Here is a 23383-nt window from a genome sequence, read left to right as displayed (position 1 = left end):
TGCTCTAATGACTTGTCTCATACTGTGACTTTTTTCAGGTAACTCGCAAAATGGATAATTTTTCCCTGCAGCATTGATTTAAGGGCTCCCCATTTCCACCACCGGGTTCTTTTCTACCCTCTCATGAATCACTCTATACTCTTTGACTGTCTCTTCTATCTTTTCACAGAACTTCTCACTCCCCAATAATGACGGGTTAAGTCACCATGATTTGCTGGTTGAGTACCCTTGATAAAATTTTAATGGTAACAGGACTGGATTATGATCCGAGATATGGCTTAAGATATCCATAGATCCTGTCAGTCGTAACAGGCCACTTGTACAAGGAAAAAGGTCTATGCAACTTTACGACTCATGTCTTGGATAGTAGCATGTATAGTCCCTAACTGTAGGGTATTGAATTCTCCAAGCATCTAACAAACCAAGCTTGGCTGCTATCAGTTGAAGCCCCGCCACCTGCCCCATAGCTTGCCCTCCCCCTGAAGATCTATCTCTTGCAGGATCAAGGCATGTGTTCCAATCCCCTCCAATTATGTAAGGCATTAGGGAGAAGTTTTCCAATACTCCTGCTAGCTCACTGATATATTCCCTCTGCCCCTCATTTGGACCATATACACAAGCCGATGCAAATTGTTCCCCATATAACGAGCATTCCAGAGCTTTATATATACCCTCAGGGTCTGCAAGCTGCTTAGTAACCTGCAGTGGTAAACTTTTGTGTACTAAGATGCAAACTCCCCTATTCTTAGAAGTATATGAGGAGAAATAAATCTGTCCTACCCACTCATGCTGTAGCTTAGCATGTTTCATGTTACTTAAGTGAGTCTCTTGCAATAGGGACAACCTTGCATCTTTCTTCCTTAGTCTAGCATGTGCTCTCGCTTTATAGGTGTGCCTATTCCTCTCACATTAAATGAGATTAAATTAACTTCAGCACTTGCCATATTTATTTATGGTTATCTCAATTCCTTCAATTCTTTTAGACTGATGAACACTTCTGACATACTTTTTTGGTTTCGTCCTCTCAAAACAATTTAACCCCACACAAAAGAACCCCCAACTACCATCTCACCTCAGCCTTCTTCCAGCCTGAACAGCAACCTCATGTAGGTATGAAAGGGCCCTCATCCTGCAGGCCATCCCTGCCCAGGCCTCCCCTTTCCCTACTGACTACGTAGCCAGACCCCAACTACATTGTTGCTGGAAGGGAATAAACCATTGAACTTGTTTCCCCTGTACTTCACCCTCCCATAAATTCCCCTCCTCCCACCCCACTGCCCAAACCTTTCTCCTCCTCCTTTCCCAACCAATACCGCTTCCCAAACCCTTGTGCGTACTAGCTATAATGTACAAATTGTGCTCACCTACAGTCTGCCACTGCTTTCTCAGAGACTTCGCTGCCAACCCTTGGATTTCTCGTGAGACAAACTTCTATGGATTTTTCCTCCATGTCCATCTGGTGCCGCCATCGCGATCTTTTCTAGAAGTGCAATCATCGTATCTGGCAATATATACTTCCCCAATCCTTATCAAGCAGTGAAAGTGGCAACTAAGCTTTGATTCACCTTTGGCCCAGATATCATACATTCCATATTCCACATAAATGATGCAAGCAACAATGTAAATATCAACAGACATTTTCCTACCCAAGTTCCCCCCTCCTCCCTTCCCCCTCCCCCTGTAACTAACCCTCTTCTTCCCTCATTTTTCTTTTCCCATCTCTAACCCCTCCCTTGAGGTCATGCCCTTTTAACATTTTAATCCTAGTAATAAAATTGGTTATCTCCCCCCTCCCCCATTCTCCCGTCAGGTCCCCAGCCAGAGAACGTAAAATACATGTTTCTGTACAAGGCAAACAATGAAAAAAGTATATAAAGCATCTCTAGAATGAATGAGGATTACACCACCATTACTCAAGCCTGCAGTGGCCATTGTAGCTTCCCACTGTGCGGCAGTTAAATCATATCTCCGCAATCTGGCCTCAGTGATCCTGTAAAGCTCTGTTCATGCCTGTGCTCAGAGTCTCTCGAGCCACACTCTGCACAACTTTGTAGTTATTGACCCTGCACATGCTGTCAGTCTGGGCCACTCATCAGTATCTTGCAGATGAGGGATCTATTTATTTGGACTGACTTGCCTGGTAAACTGGAGGCTTGAGTCGTCCCCCCCCCGCCATTCGGTGTTCTCTATCTTCTGTCTGTTGCTAGAAGTTTTTGATCTTGGAGACTGAGCACCATTTTTATGTGCCATTAGAAACGCCATGGCTTCATGTGACATGTTGAACCCCTTCCAGGACCCATTAACAAGGAATACTAATTTGCCAGGGTATATCAACTGTTACCACCCTATTCCTTTAGTTATCTGGAAACCGATGTGATATCTCGATCGAATGTCTGTATATAAAAGAAATAAATAAATAAAATAAATAAATCAACCTAAATTTCATTTTTCTTTCATGCAGATATACTCTGCCCTCTTCTGGGTAACAGTATTGTAATTGGAGTAAATAGCCATGCTGCTGCTCCAGAAAGACAAAGAGCCTAACTGTTGCGCTTTCCTTAGCATTCATTCCTTAGTCAGATACCGATGGAACTTTACAATAAATGCCTGGGGGTAATTATTATTAACTGTTTGATATCCTACTGCTCGATGTCCTCTATCGATGTCTATTTTGGGGTCCCTCCCTCCTAGTTGCAGTACTTCTCACAGGAGCTGCTCTATGAATTATCATGTCTTTTGGCCCTCTATTTTCTCTGGCACTCCCACAACCTGAATATTAGCTCGACATTACCGATCTTCCAAATCAGATACCTTATCTTCCAGGTTTTTCATCTGCTTCTTGAGCACTAGAAGTGAATTCGTCGCTGAGGATTCCCAATCCTCTGTCGCTGAAACTCTGTTTTCCAGCTCATCTATTCTCATGCCCACCACATCTATGTGCTCCTTAAGCTCCACTATGGACACTTTAACTGAGCCTATTTCTTTTGCTACATCCGCCCTTAGGCTTCGGGTCTCCCCCAGAATTTGGGCCATCAAGTTTTGGCCTAGTTCAGGGATCACTATTTCGCTGCCGCTCACCCTCTCTTTCCTGCTAACATTGAGGCCTTCAGTCTCTTCTGCCTCTCTGTAAAAGTCAGTAATCTGCCTGTCCTGTGCGCTTCTCGTTCGCTGACTGCCCATCTTCCATGACACAGACTTTTCTCTCCAGACTGCACCAGGTGGATCATGCTTGTTTTGCCCAGGTTCTTATCCCTCTGTATACATGTAACTCGCAAAATTAATGGGGGGATTTTATGGAGCTGGCTCAGGATATTGAAAGCACTAACAAAATGCAGCCATCTTCATGAACATATTAGCGCACCTCCAAAGTCACCTCAATTCTTCATTTCCATACTCAAGCCAGCAGAAATCATTTGTTTGTCCCTCACCATTTTCAATTCCAATACCGTTCTTCACCACCTCTTCTGGGAAGGCATGCCATACATACATCCTCTTTCCATGAAGAAATATTTTCTGACATTTTTCCTGAGTCTTCTCCCTTGGTGATTTATATCGTGATCTCTGATTTTACAGCTTCCTTTCCATCAGAAGAGATTTGTTTTTTGCACATTATCAATTTCTTTAGGTATTTGAAGGTCTGTATATCATCTACCCTGTTTCTCCTTTCTTTCAGGGTATGCATATTAAGATCATTCATTCTCATCTCATATACCTTTCCGTGCAGATCCCACACCATTTTGGTTGCCATTTCTGGACTGCTTTCAATCTGTCTTTATTCTTTTTAAGATTAGGTCTCCAGAACTGAATGTAGTACTCTAGGTGAGGCTTCACCAATGATCTGTACAGGGATATTATCTCCTTTTTTCTGCTAGTTATGCCTCTCTCTATGCAACCTAGCATCCCTCTGGCCTTAGCCACCACCTTATCACATTGCTTTGCCACCTTCAAATCATTAGACACTATCACCCCATGGTCTTTCTTCCATGCATGTCAGTCTTTTGCCCCACCTCCCAACACATATGGCTCCTTCGCATTGCCATGTCTAAAATGTATGACTCTGCACTTCTTGGCATTGAATCCCAATTGCCAAACTTTCGACCACTTCTCAAGCTTTCCTAGGCTACGTTTCATTCTCTCTATTCCTTCTGTGTTTCATGTGTGTCCATTCTGTTGCAGATGTTAGTGTCATCCGTAAAATAAATTTTGCCTTCTAATCCCTCTGCAATATCACTCACAAAGATATTAAACAGAACTGGTCCCAGAACAGATCCTTGAGGAACTCCACTTATCACTCTTCTTTCTTCAGACTAGATTCAATTTACCACTGCTCGCTGGTGTGTCAGTTAGCTAATTTATAATCCATTCCACCACTTTGGAACCCACTCCCAGGTTTATCATTTTATTTATGAGCCTTCTATGTGGGACCATATCAAAAGCCTTGCTGAAATCCAAGTAAACTACATCAGTTGGGATGCGCTTTGTTATTAGAATATGAAGGAATTTTCTGGACTTTGCCGCATGTAAGTAGCTGTAATTACATCACAGAGAAAGCTCTCTACATCATCTGCTGGTAGGAAGGAACAACCCACTTGTTTAGACTGGTGTAGCCAGGACCAAAAGAAAGGAAATTCACAGGTAAGTCATTTTATCATTATCTGTTTGAACAAAGTTGCTTTTGCAAGTAACATAGCACAAATTTAATCTAGTTGAAAACTGAAAGTTATGTGCATTAAAGTTGCACTTGAACTCTCTTCACTCCCCTTGGTGTTATCTTTTTTCCTCAGATTGAGAACCTGAGTTCTGCTCTCAGGGAACTCAAAGCTTCAGCTGAAGATGGTAGTAAAAACCTCTCATCAGAGGCTGAACATTGGCAAAAGGAGTTGGCTCTGGCCAGAGCAGAGCTGGAGGAAAGGTTAACTGATGCTGACATCAAGCTACAGGATAAGGAGGCAGTGATGTGCAGGCTAAAGGCTGAACTTCAGGATTCCAAACAGATGGTAAGAGTCCACAAACTCAAAAACATGTCTTGCCACCACAGAAACAAATCATGGGCAGACCCCAACCACCAGTACAACCAGCATTGGGCAAGTCCCTGAATCCATTTTATAGCCCCACACAAAAACAGTTTCTCCTAAAGTCTGACATGATATATCTCATCAGAGTCTTCTGAAACACAGAAATCAATCATGGGCAGCCTCTTCTGAATAAAAATAAATATCACAACATGAAGACTTGTTTATTTATGTGACCCCCCCCCCCCTCCAGGATAGCTCTTTGATCAGGTGCCAAGGAGTGGGGGGAGCAACTCATTAGAAGGAAAAACTATATAAATCTACAGCATCTGTAAATGTAAAAGTGTAAGTTTGTTGGGGGGAGGGAGGGACAGTATTTCACGGACACCTCTATGTCATGCCTATGGGAACTCCTCAGTTTCCTTTCATTTGCTCCAGTACCTATGGCCTATCTGCTATATAGAATACACCAAATCAACACACTAAAAAGCAAGATTAGAAAGCAAACATAGCCAAATGCACATGGTGGTAGAAAGTTAACATAAAAGCAAGAAATGAATTCAGTAGTATACAGGTAAAATAAATGAAAGGAGACTACAAAAAGTTAACTGCCACCACAATTCTAAGTCACATAAGAAAAAAAAAATACAGTAATGAATTTCTATGAATGGAAGTCCTTTGGTGAAAGCAAAGTTAGCAGTTCTGTCCTGTGCATAATTGTGAGGTAAGTAGTTGGAGATCTCTTAGAAATGAGTTCCTATACTGTATGGGTATAGTGGGATGCATTCATTAGTATTGATTTTAGAGCAAGGGGTGTTTGTTTTCAGTCCAGGAGTAATGTCTTATTAAACCCCCAAAACAGATTAGCAGTGAAAGTGCTGAACATAAGGATTCTCTTTTGTTGCTGGCGTTATACTCCAATTCTGTACACGTTATCTCTGGTTCATAATTTGTCAAGTAGTACTGGATGAAAGAATCATTGACTAGGTGTACCCTTATAGGTCACTTTCTCTGTCTCTAGGACTCCATTTCATATAAGTGTAACACAACATTGCCCCTAAGAGATAATGTATTCGTGTGAGAGCAATAATTATTTATAAAGACAGAGCAACTCAGTAATCAGATAAAAGAATATTCAGTAAAAGAATATGCTTATTTATTATATTTGAGTGAAATTGATCAAGGCTTTTCTAAGATGGATACTGAAAAAATTTAAAAAAATGGTTAACTCACCCATACAAGTTAATGCAGGTCGTGGACTGCTATCCTCTGACACATTAGAGATAAGACAGCAGCATGGGATTTACAATTAATCTTGTATTTATACTTTTTTTTATTTGTTTAAATGTATAGACTTATGCTTATAGAGTAAAATGTTTACATTTACTTATAGACTTGTGTTTACCTTTGCTTATACAATGGTATGTTATCTTTGCTGGCTTAGGGGTAGATTTTTAAAGTTATGCGCAGGCGTAGATTTCTTCACGCAACCCGGCGCGAACAAATCTACGCCCGATTTTATAACATGCATGTGCTGCCACGCGCATGTTATAAAATCCAGGGTCGGCGCGCGCAGGGGGGTGCACAATTGTGCAACCTGTAAGTGCCGAGCAGAGCAGCCTGCCTCCGTTCCCTCCGAGGCCGCTCCGAAATCGGAGCTGCCTTGGAGGGAACTTTTTTCCCGGCTTCCCCCCCCCCCCCCCCCCACCTTCCCCTCCCCTCCCCTCCCTTCCCTTCCTAACCCACTCCCTAGCCCTAACTAAATCCGCCCCTACCTTTGTTCAGAAAGTTACGCCTGCCAGCTGCCGGCGCGCCATTCCCCAGCTCGGGGTCTGGTTTGGAGGCCTCAGCCACGCCCCGGAACGCCCCCGGGCTGGCACCACGGCCATGGCCCCATCCCCGGAATGCCACGCTGCCCCTGACATGCCCCCCAAGCAAAGCCCCGTGACTTACAAGCGTCCCGGGGCTTTGTGCGCGCCGGCGGCCTATGCAACATAGGCGCACCGCGCAGGGATTTTAAAATCTGCCCCTTAGTGTTTATATTTGCTTATGTACTTAGTGTTTATAGTTACATATCTACTTATATCATTTAGTTATGCATAGTTGGTTGTAAGCCTAGTCATCCTATCTAGCTTATCTTACTAACGTATAAACATTATAAGCTTTTTTGTTATTAAGTTCTCACTTATAAGCAAAAGCTTATTGTTTTTCTTTTCTGGCAACCTATAATTAACAATTCACAAAGCATTCTATTTTGGTTTGCATTCTGGGTGCTCTAAATCTTCTAGCTGACGAGCTGTAATGTAGAGGAAATGTTACCTTGGTTCCCTCTGGCAGCGTGTCTATAAGAAACATAGAAATGACGGCAGAAAAGGACCAAATGGGCCATCCAGTCTGCCCAGCAAGCTTCTCATGGCAGTATGTGCTGTGCCGTGCAGGTTACCCCCAAGTATCAGTCAGATTTGCTTGACGTGCTTTGCTTATGGACTTGGCAATAAAAGCAGTCCTGTGTATTTTTCCTTAATGTCTATGCAGCAGTACTCCAGACTATAAAAACATCATGATTTGTGTTGGTTGTCTCTGAATCTAAATTCCTCTTTCCCTCCAACCCCCACCCCTCTCCTTTGAAGCAGAGAGCAAAGTTGCAGTTGCATAAAAAGCATCAAGACTTATTAGTTAATGGTAGTAATCCATGCCTTCTGTTAAAGGTAGTAACTACTGTTCTGTGAGGTTACCCCCCATGCTTATCAGTTCCCCAGAGCATAAAATTTGGGGCGCTTGTTGGTTGCTATCTAAATCCAGTTCCCCTTTTCCCCTGCCATTGAAGAGAGCAATGGAGATTACTACCCTTAACCAATATCTTTTGATGCTTTTAATTCATCAAAAGTATCAAGGTAGTAACTGCTGCACCAGCAAGTTTCCCCCATGCATGCTTTTTCATTTGCTTTAGGACTTGGCCGTAAAAGCAATCCTGTGCTTATGTCTGCGTATCAGTATCCCAGACCATGGAAATCAGGGCCCTCAGTTGTCATCTGAATCTAATTCCTCTTTTCCCCCTGCCATCTAAGTGGGAAGCAATGTTGCAGTTGCATTAAAAGTATCAGAGCCTATTAGTTAAGGGTAGTAATCTCCATGCCTTCTGCTAAGGTAGTAACTGCCATACCAGCAAGTTATCCCCCTGCGCACTTATCTCATTTCCATCCTCTAGCTATTAGAGATCCACAGTGTTTATCCCATACCCCTTTGAATTCTTTGACTGTTTTCTTCTTCACCTCTTTTTCCGGAGAGGCATTCCAAGCCTCCACCACCTTCTCCATGAAGAAATATTTCCTGATGTTGGTTCTGCGTCGTCCTCCCTGGAGTTTCATTTCATGACCACTAGTTCTATTATTTTCTTTCCAACAAAAAAGGTTTGAAGTCCAAACATCATTGAAACCTTTTAGGTATCTGAAGATCTGTATCATATCTTCCCTGCACCTCCTCTCTTCTAGGGTATACATATTCAGATCCTTCAGCTTCTCCTCATTGGTCTTCCGATGCAGACTCCACACTATTTGTGTTCCCTTCTCTGGAGCGCCTCCATCCTGTCTCTATCCTTTGTGAGATATGAGCTCCAGAACTAAACACAATACCCCAGATGAGGACTCACCAAGAACCTGTACAAGGGTATTATCATCTCCTTTATCTTACTGGTTATTCCTCTCTCTATGCAGCCCTACATTCATCTGGCTTTAGCTATTGACTTGTCACTTTGCATTGCCATCTTCAGATCCCCATACACTATTACCCCAAGATCTCTCTCTTGCTTCGTGCACATCAGTTTTTCACCTCCCATTATATGCAGCTCTTTTGGTGTTGTGTTTGTGGCATCGTGAGGACCCTTAGTCACAGTGGAGATGACTCCTCCCACGGGGACGGGCCCCCTGGGGAACCACATGGATAGGCTAAACTCAGAGAGCAGATACTTGTAGGTGGAAAGCTTTATTGTACTGCTGTAGATAGATGGTATGAGGCAGGAAGGAAAGACACTGAAGTCCAGCAAGGTGCCAATACGCTCAGACAGATGTTCAAGGTAGATAGGAACGCGCAGTGTGGGAAAAGCCGAGCCTGGTGGGTGGAGTTGGAGAACTGGATCGCAGAGGTACTCACAGGAGCGTAGTGCAGACATCTTCCTGGCAATGGAGATGGTGGGACCGAAGGTCTGTGGTGCAGGATAGACTGGACTGATAGGCCCTCGAGGAGCGAGTACCTGATAGTACAGAAGATCCTGAAATAAATAGAGATCCCCGAGGAGCGGTGCCTAGAGCTTCATCAGGAGTGAGATTCCCCGGAGGGAAGTGAGGCGTCTAAGTGAGCAGCTTAGAGTGGTCAGAATAGCTAAACCGAAGTCCTTGCTAACTCAAAATAGGTAGCATAGCGGAGGCTTAAATACCCGGAGGTATTGAAGTCATGCGGTGGGGACGCCCCCGAGGTTCCTGCCATGACATGTACTTAGGCGTAGGCAACGTGTGCCTAAGTACACGGGAAGGAGCTAAAAGAACAGCGTTCAAGAAATATAAAGAATCCCAAAGACAAGAACACAAGGAAGAATATCTAGTGGAACTGAGGGAGGTGAAGAAAGCAATCAAAGCGGAAGAAAGGATTGCCAAAGAGGTAAAGCAAGATGACAAAACATTTTTCAGATACATCAGTGAAAGAAGAAAAGTACAAAGTGGTATACTGAAATTGAAAGGTGAAAAGGATCAATGGGTAGAGACAGATGAAGAAATGGCAGAATTATTAAACAAATACTTCAGTTCGGCATTCACTAAAGAAGACCCCGGAGAAGGACCGACACTAGTCAACAAGAAACTGGAGGGAAGCGGAATGGATGAAACTCCGTTTACGGAAGAGAATGTATGGGAAGAGCTAGGAAAACTGAAGGTGGACAAAGCCATGGGGCCTGATGAGGTTCATCCCAGGATACTGAGGGAGCTCAGAGATGTGCTGGTGGCTCCACTGTGTGAGCTGTTCAATAGCTCCCTCGAAACGGGAGTGGGGCCGAGTGATTGGAGAAGAGCGGCGGTGGTCCCGCTTCACAAGAGTGGGAGCAGACAAGAGGCTGGAAACTACAGGCCGGTTAGCCTCACCTCGGTGGTGGGAAAGATATTGGAGTCACTGCTGAAGGAAAGAATTGTGAACTAGCTACAAACAGCAGAATTGATGGACCAGAGGCAGCATGGTTTCACCAAGGGAAGGTCCTGTCAGACAAATCTGATCAACTTTTTTGATTGGGTGTCTAAGGAATTGGATCAAGGAAGAGCACTCGATGTCATCTACTTGGATTTTAGCAAAGTTTTAGATACGGTCCCATACAGGTGGCTGGTGAATAAAATGAGAAGCTTAGGAGTGAGTGCCAAGGTAGTGGCCTGGATTGCAAACTGGTTGACGGACAGAAGACAATGTGTGATGGTAAATGGAACTTACTCTGAAGAGAGAGCGGTGTTAAGTGGAGTGCCGCAAGGATCGGTGTTGGGACCGGTCCTGTTCAATATCTTTGTGAGCGACATTGCGGACGGGATAGAAGGTAAGGTTTGTCTTTTTGCGGATGACACTAAGATCTGCAACAAAGTGGTCACGCCAGAAGGAGTGGAGAGAATGAGACGGGATTTAAGGAAGCTGGAAGAGTGGTCGAAGATATAGCAGCTGAGATTCAATGCCAAGAAGTGCACAGTCATGCATATGGGGTGTGGAAATCCGAAAGAACAGTATTCGATGGGGGGGGGGGGGGGGGGGGGCTGGTGTGCATGGAGCAGGAGAGAGACCTTGGGGTGATAGTGTCTAACCATCTGAAGTCGGCGAAACAATGTGACAAGGCGATAGCTAAAGCCAGAAGGATGCTGGGCTGCATAGAGAGAGGAATATCAAGCAAGAAAAGGGAAGTAATTATCCCCTTGTACAGGTCTTTGGTGAGGCCTCACCTAGAGTACTGTGCTCAGTTCTGGAGACCGTATCTCCGAAGGGATAGAGACAGGATGGAAGCAGTCCAGAGAAGGGCGACCAAAAAGGTGGAGGGTCTTCATCGAATGACTTACGAGGAGAGATTGAAGAATCCAAATATGTACACCTTGGAGGAAATGAGGAGCAGAGATGATATGATACAGACTTTCAGATACTTGAAAGGTTTTAATGATCTAAAGACAATGACAAACATTTTCCATTGGAAAAAAATCAGCAGAACCAGGGGTCACGATTTGAAACTCCAGGGAGGAAGACTCAGAACCAATGTCAGGAAGTATTTCTTCACGGAGAGGGTGGTGGATGCCTGGAATGCCCTTCCAAAGGAAGTGGTGAAGACCAAAACTGTGAAGGACTTAAAAGAGGCATGGGATAAATACGGTGGATCCATAAAGTCTAAAGGATGTGAATGAAGAGAAAGAGGCATGGGGGTAGTTTGTGGGAATTAATGCTACTACCTGGAGATTAATACCCTTATTCAATAAACATATTCACTGTCGATGCAACTTCAGCATTGCTCTATGCTTCAACGGCAAGAAGAAATGTGGAAAAAAAGGATTTGCAATCACAAAAAAAAACAGGGAGTAGCTTGCTTGTTGCGGCGGTTACTACCCCAAACCAAATAAGTCTGATACTTCACTTCAGTGCATATCCAGCATAGCTCTCTCCTTCAATGGCAGGGGGGAAAGACTGATACTTCACTTTCAGTGCATATCCAGCATAGCTCTCTGCTTCAACGGCAGGGAAAGACTGATACTTCACTTTCAGTGCATATCCAGCATAGCTCTCTGCTTCAACGGCAGGGGGGAAAGAGGAAAAGAAGATTTATATTCAGGCAACAACCAACAAGGAATGAATTACATAGGCTAGGCAAACAAATAATTATGGGAGTAGCTTGCTTGTTACGGCGGTTACTACCCTGAATCAATTAAGCCTGATACTTCACTGGGAATACATATCCAGCGCAACGCACTGCTTCAACGGCAGGGGGAATAAATAAAAGAGGAATTATATTCAGACAACAAGAAGGACTGAATGGCACAGGCTGAGTAAACAAATAAGTGTGGGAGTAACTTGCTTATTGCAGCAATTGCTACCCCTGACCAATTGAGCTGGATGCTTCGCTTGGATGCAGCTCCAGCGCTGCTCTCTACATCAATGGCGGGGGTGTAGGGAAACTGGAACCATGGGGTTGCTAATAGGGGCCAAGAGTAACAGATAAGTATGAGAAAAAAAAAAGTGTGAAAGCTTGCTGTGCACACTGGATGGGCCGTTTGGCCTTCTTCTGCCGTCATTTCTATGTTTCTATAATAGGAGCATGATGGACTGGGAACGCCCATGCTGAGTTGGAGACACCGAGGGTTTCTGTACTCAGCACCGGAAGCAGCCATTTTACCCAAGGAGGAGGAAAAGGGTAGAAAAGAGGTAAGGCAGAGTGGTCATAGCCATCTGCGACTGACGGACGCAACATTTGGATTACCACATCCCAGATGCATGACTCTGCACTTTTTGGCATTGAATCCCAGCTGTCAAATCTTTGACCACTCTTCAAGCTTACTTAAATCACTTTTCATTTTCTCTACTTCTTCACGCATGTCCACTCTGTTGCAGATCTTATTATCATCTTCAAATAGACATACTTTACCTTCTATCCCTTCCACAATGTCGCTTACAAAGATATTGGACAGAACTGGTTCCAACAACAAATTCTATGGCACTCCGCTTAACACGGCTCTCTCTTCAGAGTCGATTCTATTTTACCATTATACACCGCCTCCTATCGGTCAACCAGTTTGTAATCCATGCCACCACCTTGGCACTCACTCCCAAGCTTTTCATTTTATTCACAAGCATCCTATGTGAGACCATATCAAAAGCTTTGCTGAAATCCAAGTAGATCGTATGGAATGCTTTTCCTCGATCCAGTTCTCTAGTCAACCAATCAAAAAAAATCAATCAGATTTGTCTGACAGGTCCTTCCCCTGGTGAATCCATGCTGCCTCGGATCCAGCAATCCACCAGATTGTAGGTAGTTCACTATCCTTTTCTTCAGCAGCGTTTTTATTAACTTTCCTGCCATGGATGTGAGGCTAACTAGCCTGTAGTTTCCAGCTTCCTCTCTGCTACCATTCTTGTGAAGCAGGACCACCACTGCTCTTCTCCAATCCTGCAGCACCACTCCCATTTCCAGGGATCTATTGAACAGGTCATGCAGCGGACCCACTAGTATCCTGGAACGAATCTTAACCAACCCAATGGCTTTGCCCACTTTCAGTTTTCTTAGCTCTTCCTATACATGCTCTTCTATCTATTCCATCTCCATCTATGGTCTTGTCAACCAGCAACGGTCCTTCTCAGAGCCTACTTTAGTGAACACCGAACTGAAGTATTTGTTTAGTATTTCTGCTATTTCTTCGTCTCTCTCCACACAATGTTCCTTGTCACCTTTCAATTTTACTATACCACTTCAGGCCTCCCTTCTTTCTCTGATATATCTGAAAAATGTTTTTTTCTCCTCTCTTTACCTCTTTGGCAATTCTTTCTTCTGCTTTAATGTTTTGCTTTCCTGATTTCTTTCTTTGTCTCCCTCAATTTTAATAGATATCCTTCCTTGTGTTCCTTTTCTTTTTAGTTCCTTTTTTTTTTTTTAGATCCTTTATACTTCTGGAATGCTATTTTGCCTTAATTTTTTCAGCCACCTCCTTAGAGAACCAGATTGGTTTCTTTTTCTTCTTATTCTTCTTTACTTTCCTAAGGTCAACTTCAGAGTCTTTACTTTCTTCACTGATTGCATTGAGCAACTGATTAGCATTTCTATCCGCTGAGGATCCTGGAAGGCATTTAACTATAATATTCCCCTCAAGAAGAGTTCCCAATTTAGTGCCTCTGATAACAGCACAATGTTGTTGTTCTTATGGTTTTTGGTTATGTTATGGAATTTCTTTGCGCATTGGGTTTTTTCTTTTCTTTCTGAAGCCACATCACTCTCCATTACTAGAGCATCTTCATTTTCTAATACAGAGAATTAATTTTCTACTTGTGTCATTTGGGAGAGTGGTTGTGTCCATATCACAGATCTTATTGAACCAAAACCCACTGTAATCCATTTATTCTTGGGTTTCTGAATGCTCTGTGCAAGTAGAAGAGATATCTGGGGTGCACTATTGTGAAGAATGGGTGTCTTTGGGTCACAGGTCTTACCCTACCTGAACCAACTGTAAACCCTTTGTTTCTGGGTTTCTAAATCTTCTCTGGTAGGGGGAAAAGATTCCTGAATGCTGTAAAGTAGGTGAGGCTTCCTTGGTTGTTGCTAATTCCATTTTTATTGTAGCTAATTCAGCTTTAAGGTGAGCTAACTCCATTTTCATTGAGGAGAGTTGTGAACAAATGGGACAAGCCCTAAGCTTCCAGATGGTTTGCTTCAAGATAAAGGTTCCACAGTTGTTATACTGAATAATAGTCATCTTGTTTGTTTGATATGATAGAGAACTTCTTTAATCTGATAAAAATTTAGCAATTATCTTGTTACCAATTATGTACTCCAGCAAGACTGTATTAGAAGAGCAACCTCTGGGGTGAGTGGGTAGAGGGGTAGGGAGGGAGGGCTTTTAATAGTTGATATTATCAATGACCAAAATTTTCCTTGACATGCATGTATTCTGAGTTTATCTAATCCACTGAATGTTAGAGGTTTTTTTTTTTATTTTCACATTGTCCACGTTAAATTTAATTGGCCATTTGAATGCCCAGTCTCCCCATCTTGTAAGATGGGGAGACTGCAATTTCTCAAAATCTGCTTGTGATTTCACTATTTAGAATCATTTTTTATCATCTGCAAATCTGATCACCTCTCTCATCATCCCTTTTTCCAGGTCATTTATAGATATATTAAAAAGCACCTGAGGCGCTCCACCGGAAAAAAAAACCAAAAACAAAAAACCATTTAGTCCTACTCTGTTTCCTATCTTTTAACCAGTTTGCAATCTACAATAGGGTATTGCCTCCTATCCCATGAATTTTAGTTTTTCTCAGGAGTCTCTCTTGGGAGACTTTGTCAAATGCCTTCTGAAAATCCAAATGCACTATCTACAATGGATCACCATTATCCACATGTTTATTAATATCTTCAAATAATATAATAGATTGGCGAGTCAAGACTTCCCTTAAGTAAATCAGTGTTTGTCCCATTAAACCATGCCTTTCTATATGCTCTGTGATTTTATTCTTTCATTTTTTCATTTCATTTATTAAAATTTTATAAACCATCTAAAAAGATATATTATCCAGGCATATAACAGAATAGTTTCTAAGATTTTTCATGGCACTGTTCAATTGTTTCCTGGATCATCCCTGGAGCCTGTTTTTTAAAAAAAACTATATATTTATCAGTTTTAACCATTTATAAAGCATAATAAACTTTGCATCAGAAACAAAATGGGAGAATTAAATATTACACATAATACAAGTGCCAGTATTTTCTGGCTGTGGGATGCTCCCGCAACAGGCTGCATTCACCATCATGTCACTGGCTCAGCAGTTGCTCACCCAGGACGCCTTCTGCCTGCCGCAACATAACGTGGTCCTTCCCTGTCGCTATGGCGCTGCTGTCAGTGTTGCGGCTGGGAGAAGCGGTGGACCCTTGGACTGGCCTAGTGAAAAGGAGGGTTCCTTTGGACAGGCCGGGAGGCAGAATCAAGCTGGAGACCTGGCGATGGCTTTACCCTGGAGATCCTAGATCCCCCCAGGAGGAGCCCGTAGGGATCTGGACCGCTGGGACTTAGGCGGTCTCAGGCAGAAGAATCAGAGAGGACTTCACCCAGGGCCCTGGATCCCCCCAGGAGGGGCCCGTAGGGATCTGGACTGCTGGGACTTACGAGGCTGGAGCAGACGAGGAATGAAGCAGATCCAAAGGTCAAGGCAGGCGGCGAACAGGGAGTATCAGGAGCGAACCGGAGTCAGGCACCAGGAGATCAGCAGACGAAGGGACAGCAGGAGCAGGGACCGGAACAGGCGCAGGAACACCAGGAATCAGGAACCAGGACGACCAGGCCAGCAGGAAACAGGAACAGGACGGCAACTAGAGTCTCAGGAGAGGGACCTCGTTGCAAGGCGAAGTTCCTGAGTCAGACGCCGGCCTAATATACTCTGCCGGCATCTGACGTCATCCAGGGGGCTGTCCAGCACTTTCGGATGCTGGACCTTTAAATGCCCCGTTCTCTCGCGCGCGTGGCAATGCGGGGGGGGGGGGGGGCGCGGCGGAGTTAGCGACAGCCTCGGCGGCATCTCCCACGTGGAGATGCCGCAGCCATGCAGCCTACCAGGCCAGGAACCTGGCGTTTTCCCCTGCGGTCCGGTGTGGAGGTAAGTGGCCCCAGCCCCGATCGTGGGAGAGGCGGTCGGGGCCGCAACAGTCAGCCTCCACCCTTGCCCCAGGATGCCGCTCCTTAAGTGTTCATGCCATTGTGCTATATATACATATATTCGTCATCTGGGGGCGCCACTATCTACGAACCTCTTCCAACTCTCATACGAACCTCTTCCAACACTCATCTGAATCTTATCCAACAATCTTCCTGTTCAACTACACCACTCACACAGATCTATTCCAGCTATCATCCTATATGAATCCAGCTTCAACCAACACCTTTACTCATCCGGACCTCTACCAACAATCATCTTAACCCCCATCACTCACCCTGACTTAAGTCTTCACTCATCCCAACTTCTTCCAGCATTCATCCAGACTTCATCCAGCACTCATCCTGACGTCATCCAGCACTCATACGAACCTCTTCCAACTCTCATCCGAATCTCATCCAACAATCTTCCTGTTCAACTACACCACTCACACAGATCTATTCCAGCTATCATCCTATACGAATCCAGATTCAACCAACACCTGCACTCATCTGGATCTCTACCAACAATCATCTTAACCCCCATCTGATACTATACAGAACCCTACAAGACCCTTTCCCAGTGCCCAACATCACTCTCTCAGCCACGAGCCTCCCATAACTATCTGCTTTATCACATCAACACTCAGTCCAGGACACCAAGTCCAGAGGGAATTCCGAAAACCTCCAAGAAACTCCATACAGCACAATCATGGCTTCATCCCCATACGTGACTCTTCAGAAGAGAAACAGGCACATGATTAACATCCCACTTATGAAACACATCAAAAACCTTTTTTATCTCACCTTCTTTTTGATAAACGCTCAATCCTTAACCAAAATATTCATGCTAATTTCTGACATAATCCAAGATAAGAATCCTGACTTCATCGCCATAACCGAAACCTGGTTTAAAAATACTGATCAAGTACTAACGAATCATCTAACTAATAACACGTACGACTTATTTTCAATTCCGCGCAAATCTCACAGAGGAGGAGGTCTACTTCTTATCATAAAAAAGCATTTCTCTATGAAATTGCTCCCTCACAACCTCCCAAAGAAATATGAAATTGCTCTCTTCAACTCAGAATTACTACAACTATGCCTAGTCTGTTGCCCTCCCAAACTTCTAGATAGCGAGATATCCCCACTCTTAGAATTCTTAATAACTAACATTAGCATGAAAAAAACCTACTATAATACTCGGGGACTTCAACCTTCACACAGATACCAACCCCAGATCACAAAACTGCCAAACCTTGCTAGACATGCTATCCAGCCTTAACCTGAACCAACAAGTGAATAACCCCACTCATAAAGTGGGTCACATGTTGGACCTGATCTTCACCAACCAATACTTCTCAGACACATCAATATCATCCAAACCAGTCCCTTGGTCTGATCACTTACTCTTACAATGCAGGACACAAGTTAAAACCAACAACACGACAAGTGCAAATGAACCACTATCATTCAAATACCGACCTCCCTTCCAACCCAACTTACTCCAACAAGAGCTCGGAAAACAACTAGCAAATCTAGATCTCTCAAATATCAACAACGCTATACAATCCTGGTTCCATGTTACTGAACAAGCTGCAAATAACATAAACCCCGAGAAATCAAAATAGTTAAAAAAAAAAAAAAAAAAATCAGAGGAAAAAAACAACCCATGGTTTAATTCTCAACTTAGATCAATGAAATCCAACCTCAGGAAAATGGAAAAGGAATGGCGAAAATCCAAATGCCCAGTAACCCTATAAAGATACCGCACGCAACTCGCCTCCTATAAAAAAATGATTCTGAACACCAAACGTGACTACTACAGTCAAAAGATAAAAAAAACTCCTCTAATAACTCCAACTCCCTTTTCAACATTGTAAGAAACCTCATAGATGAGAACAATAACAACACCCCCACAACCAAAAAAAAAAATAATTTAAGCCAAGACTTGGCTATGATCTTTAAGAACAAAGTAAGCAAAATATCTGGCACCATCAACAAACCCCCTATCACTGAGGAACAATCTGACTCAACAACTATAACACCTTGGTCAAATTTCAATCCAAAATATCTATCACCGAAGCTGAGAAAATGCTAAGAAAAATAAACCCAGCTCGTCACGATCTAGATATAATCCCAACATGAGAATTAAGGGAAATGGCACACATCATTGCCCCAACCATAGCCGCAATTATAAACAAATCACTCGAAGAAGGTGAGCTTCCAACTGAATTAAAAACTGCAACAATCACACCAATATTAAAAAAAGAAGAACCTCGATCCAGCTGATTTGAATAATTACCGTCCCATACCGAACCTTCCCCTACTCCCAAAGATGACAGAGAAAGCAGCTTTGATACAGCTTAATGAACACCTAGAGAACAACAAAATTCTACATCCCTCACAACATGGTTTCAGGAAAAACCGCAGCACCGAAACTCTGCTACTCAATTTATCAAACAAAATAATAAGAGGTTTCAACAACAAGCTAAGCCACCTACTAATTCTACTTGCGGCATTCGACACCATAGACCACAAAAGTCTGATTTCAAGACTTGCAAGCATAGGTCTTTCAGGTACACCACTACACTCAATACGTGTGTAGCTGTATTTTATTCTATATTACTTTATTTTATCATCCATCACTATAAGATAAAGTGACACTTATAAGGTAGTATTACTTTAATTCCGAAAAAATTTAAAAAACTCCAAACAATATTGTATCACATTCCAATTATTTTATTTTAAAAAAAAACTATGTACCGAACCGATATGGCACTTGTGTAAATTAATGTCTCAGCATCCCTATCTTTATGTGCCTACTGTAAACTGTTGTGAAGGAAGCTACTTAACGACGGTATAGAAAAGACTTAAATAAATAAATAAACATCATTCCTAAAAGACAGATTCTTCAAAGTCCCCCTTAACATCTCCTCGGATCCCTTCCCCTTTGATACCGGGGTACCACAAGGGTCCGCCCTCTCGGCTACCCTCTTTAATATCTACTTACTCCCACTCTGCCACCTCATATCAAGTCTAGGCGTAACATTTTATATGTACGCCGATGACATTCAACTCCTCATTCCAATAGCCTCCACTACCGAAGATGCACTGAGGATAACAGCCAACCACCTAGTCTCAATTAGAAACATGCTGAACCACCTAAAGTTATGCCTCAACATGAACAAAACCGAATGCATCCTAATTGAAAGAAACAACTCAGGACAAACAACCCCTATGCCTTCATTACAAATTGACAACACCAATATCCAACTGAAGAACTCCGCAAAGGACCTCTGTATTTGGATCGACAACGAACTAAACTACAAAAAGAACATAGCAATGAAAACTAAAGAAGGCTTTCATAAACTTCACATACTGAAACACCTAAAACCACTTCTACACCAACAAGAATTCCGTACCGTTCTGCAATCTCTTATTTTCACCAGTATCGATTACTGCAACTCACTCCTGATTGGCCTCCCAAAATCTGCCTTAAAACCACTCCAACTGTTACAGAACGCCGCAGCCAGAGTACTAACCAGGAAGAAGAAATCAGACCACATCACCCCTGTTCTGAAAAGCCTTCACTGGCTTCCAGTTGAACAAAGAATCGAATTCAAAACTCTAACAATCATACACAATGCAATGTACAAAGCAGATAACACTGCCCTCAATAACATGATTCAGAAACACAAATCTCAACGCATGACTAGAACCACCAGCAAAAACTACACCTATTCATACCCTCTCTTCCTTTAGCAAAGCTTTCCAACACTAGGAATAGAGCTTTCTGTATCGCAGGACCGAAACTATGGAACTCCTTACCAGAGTACCTAGACATCAAATCTATCAAAAAGGAAATGAAAACATGGATATTCAGCCAAACATTCAGAGATGGCATCGGTTAAGGTGCACGCAGATCTCCGACTGATTGTCCCCCTCGGTTTTACACACACTAAACTCCTTGAGAGATCTCCCCTCATGTCAATTCTCACCATCCACAGTCTCCTAGAATTGTTTTATTTATTTAATCAAAGAACTGCCTCTATCTACTTCCTATGATAGGATACTTCCCTCAGCCCCAACATATCCTAGCAAGAGAAATCTAAACACACCATATGTTTGATGATATACTCAAGATACTACGTATTATATTAAACATTACCTGATTGTCCTCTGTTATACCTGTTCAGTTTGCTCGTTTATAGTATGTAATAAGTTGCTCAGTTAATAAGTTAACCGTTTCTAATGTTCATCTACTGTAATAAGTTGTTAACTGTAAACCGGAGTGAAGGCAGCTTGCTATTCTTCGGTATATAAAAGATACGAAATAAATAAATAAATCTATAAGAACTAAAACAGGATGCCAGAGGTGCCCTGGGCCGGAGGTGTACACATCTTTGTAGCACGCATAAAGGAGTACAACAACAGAGTCTGCCCCTTTGTGCACATCTCAGTATCATTTCTAGAGATTATTCTACACTACATATACTATAGTGATCTACTTATCAACACCATGGCCTGCTTAACATTGGATATTCCAGTCGTCATGAGTCGTGGTCACTATGGAGATTTATATGCAGCCACTTTCACTTCGACCTAACAGGTCAGCTCTGATTAACTTCCTTTGATTTAATAAAAATTAACACCTTTTTCCATTGTCTTCACCATAATGTTAATCAATGTTCAATCCATTACTAAAAAAAGCTCTTGTTTTATATGATATGCTTACCAACTTTAATCCTGCCTCTGCATTACTGAAAGCTGGTGTACTTCCAGCGATGTGCCATTACTAAACCAATGTTACCCTAATGGTTATACACATTTCTCTCAACATAGACAAAAAAGAAAAGGGGGAAGTCTCAATTTTTTCCAAGAAAAATCTGAAACTTACCTATGTCCCTACGGCAGTGCCCTCGCCTTTTGAAATTTTAATCATGTCTTCTACACTATTTAACATATGCCTCACATATTGTTCCTCTGGTCTTCTACAACACAACAGTTCCCTATTTTTTGAATGTCTTGCAAATGCTCCAATTGACCCTGTTGAAACTCTCATACTAGGTGACTTCAATCTTAATGCAAAAATCTATCTCCTGCATGTGCTACATTCTTAGACCTTCTAGATTCTTGGGGATGGATTCAAATTATTCATGCCCCAACCCATAAAGCTAGAAATACATTGGATTTATTCTTCCTAAATTTATGAAACTATATTTACAAATAGACAAGGTACCATGGTCTGACCATTATTTAATAAATGTTAATATTATATTTCCTGGCGTGTAGCCAGATGGACTCAGAACGAATGGGATAGTATCCGCGTGCTAGCAGTTGGAGACGGATCTGACGTCAGCATGGGGGTATATATATCCCCACAGGAAGCGTAGCAATTCAGTAATTTCCGTCTCCAAAGCAGTTTGGAGTGCCTGCACGCTAGTCGAGCTTGCTTTCCAAGACTACTTTAATCTTTTTCTTTTTTTCTTATAATTCTAGATTCTACTTTCTACTTTCTGTGAAAATATCGAGCCCCACGCTCCTGCGGTGATACTCGAAGGTCACTCCCCCAGTTGAGCTGCCCGGGGTGATTCCCGTGATCCCCCCGGAGGTTAAGTCCTCGGTCCGGCCGAATCGCGGCAGGGACACAGCCCCCGGGCGAGGTTCAGGTGAGGCTCACGAGGCGCCTCGGTCCCGGCGTGGACGAGGCAGCGGGTGCATATCCTCAAAAGCGGTGGTGAAGGTAGTTGCCCGCTCTCCCCGCAGCCGGAGACCGCCTGGGTTCCAGCCGAGAAGCGCCGAGATTCAGGTGAGGCGTACATCTCGTTGTTCGGGTCTCCGAAGGAACAGAGGATCGGCGGCGTGGCACGCCAAGGAGGGCGCCATTTTGTGGGCCTCGTTCAGGTAGGGCGCCGGTAATCGGCGCAGGTTTATTCCTCCTTGTGCGTATATGGCCTTATCCACTGAGCGCTGAAAGGCATTGCTACACCGACTGTTGCTGAGAGCATATTGACTGCTATTGAGCGTATATTGCTAACCGCATATTGCTGAAAGCCTATTGAACGCTATTGAGCGTGTATTGCTAACCGCATATTGCTGAAAGCCTATTTGAATGCTATTGAGCGTATATTGCTAACCGCATATTGCTGACCGCCTATTGAACGCTATTGAGCGTGTATTGCTACCGCATATTGCTGAAAGCCTATTGAATGCTATTGAGCGTATATTGCTTACCGCATATTGCTGAAAGCTTATTGAATGCTATTGAGAGTATATTGCTAACCTCATATTGCTGCACGCCTATTGAATGCTATTGAGCGTATATTACTAACTGCATATTGCTGAAAGCCTATTGAGAGCCATAGTGCGTGTATTGCTTACGGCATATTGCTGAGTGCATATTGTATACATTTGGGCTGTTTTCTTGGCCGCCTATTGCTGAGAACATATTGCGCATATTGCTGCTGCATATTATTCTTATTGTGCGCCTGTTGTATTAAGCGCCTATTGCTGCTGCATATTATTATTATTGTGCGCCTGTTGTATTAAGCGCCTATTGCTGCCGCATATTGTTATTATTGTGCGCCTGTTGTATTAGGCGCCCATTGCTGCCGCATATTATTCTTATTGTGCGCCTGTTGTATTAAGCGCCCATTGCTGCCGCATATATTATTATTGCGCGCCTGTAGTATTAAGCATTCGGCGCATATTTCTCAATGGATCAGAACGCAGCAGCGTCTTCAGCGACGGCGCCGCCTGCTTCAAGCATTAAAGCCCTTGGCCTCTGCTCTGCATGCCAGCTTAGGGCCACGCGCAGTGAAGAGCCAGACTCCCTATGTGCCCAATGTGAGAAGGCCGTGGGACCCTTAGGCCAGGACCGGTCTCAGCCACGATTTGTTGACAGTTCCCCAGGGGCTACCCCGGATTTAGGGGGCAGTCTCGACCAATCTGGAATCCCGGGGGATCTTGTAC

The 23383-nt window shown here is 43.2% G+C and overlaps 1 protein-coding gene across 5 annotated transcripts in view; it reads left to right on the top strand.

Moving 5' to 3' along the window:
- Window positions 1-23383, top strand: part of PMFBP1 (polyamine modulated factor 1 binding protein 1) — a 1053891-nt gene that overhangs the window by 338732 nt on the left and 691776 nt on the right. For all 5 annotated transcript variants that reach the window (XM_029608277.1, XM_029608279.1, XM_029608278.1 and 2 more), the window contains one exon: window positions 4785-4997. In XM_029608277.1, the coding sequence (XP_029464137.1) occupies window positions 4785-4997 (213 nt within the window). The remainder of the gene's footprint in view (window positions 1-4784; window positions 4998-23383) is intronic.

Source organism: Rhinatrema bivittatum, chromosome 7, assembly GCF_901001135.1.
Source record: "Rhinatrema bivittatum chromosome 7, aRhiBiv1.1, whole genome shotgun sequence".
Lineage (NCBI taxonomy): Eukaryota > Metazoa > Chordata > Amphibia > Gymnophiona > Rhinatrematidae > Rhinatrema > Rhinatrema bivittatum.
Note: the sequence above shows the minus strand (reverse complement) of the source record. Positions and strands in the feature narration are given on the sequence as shown.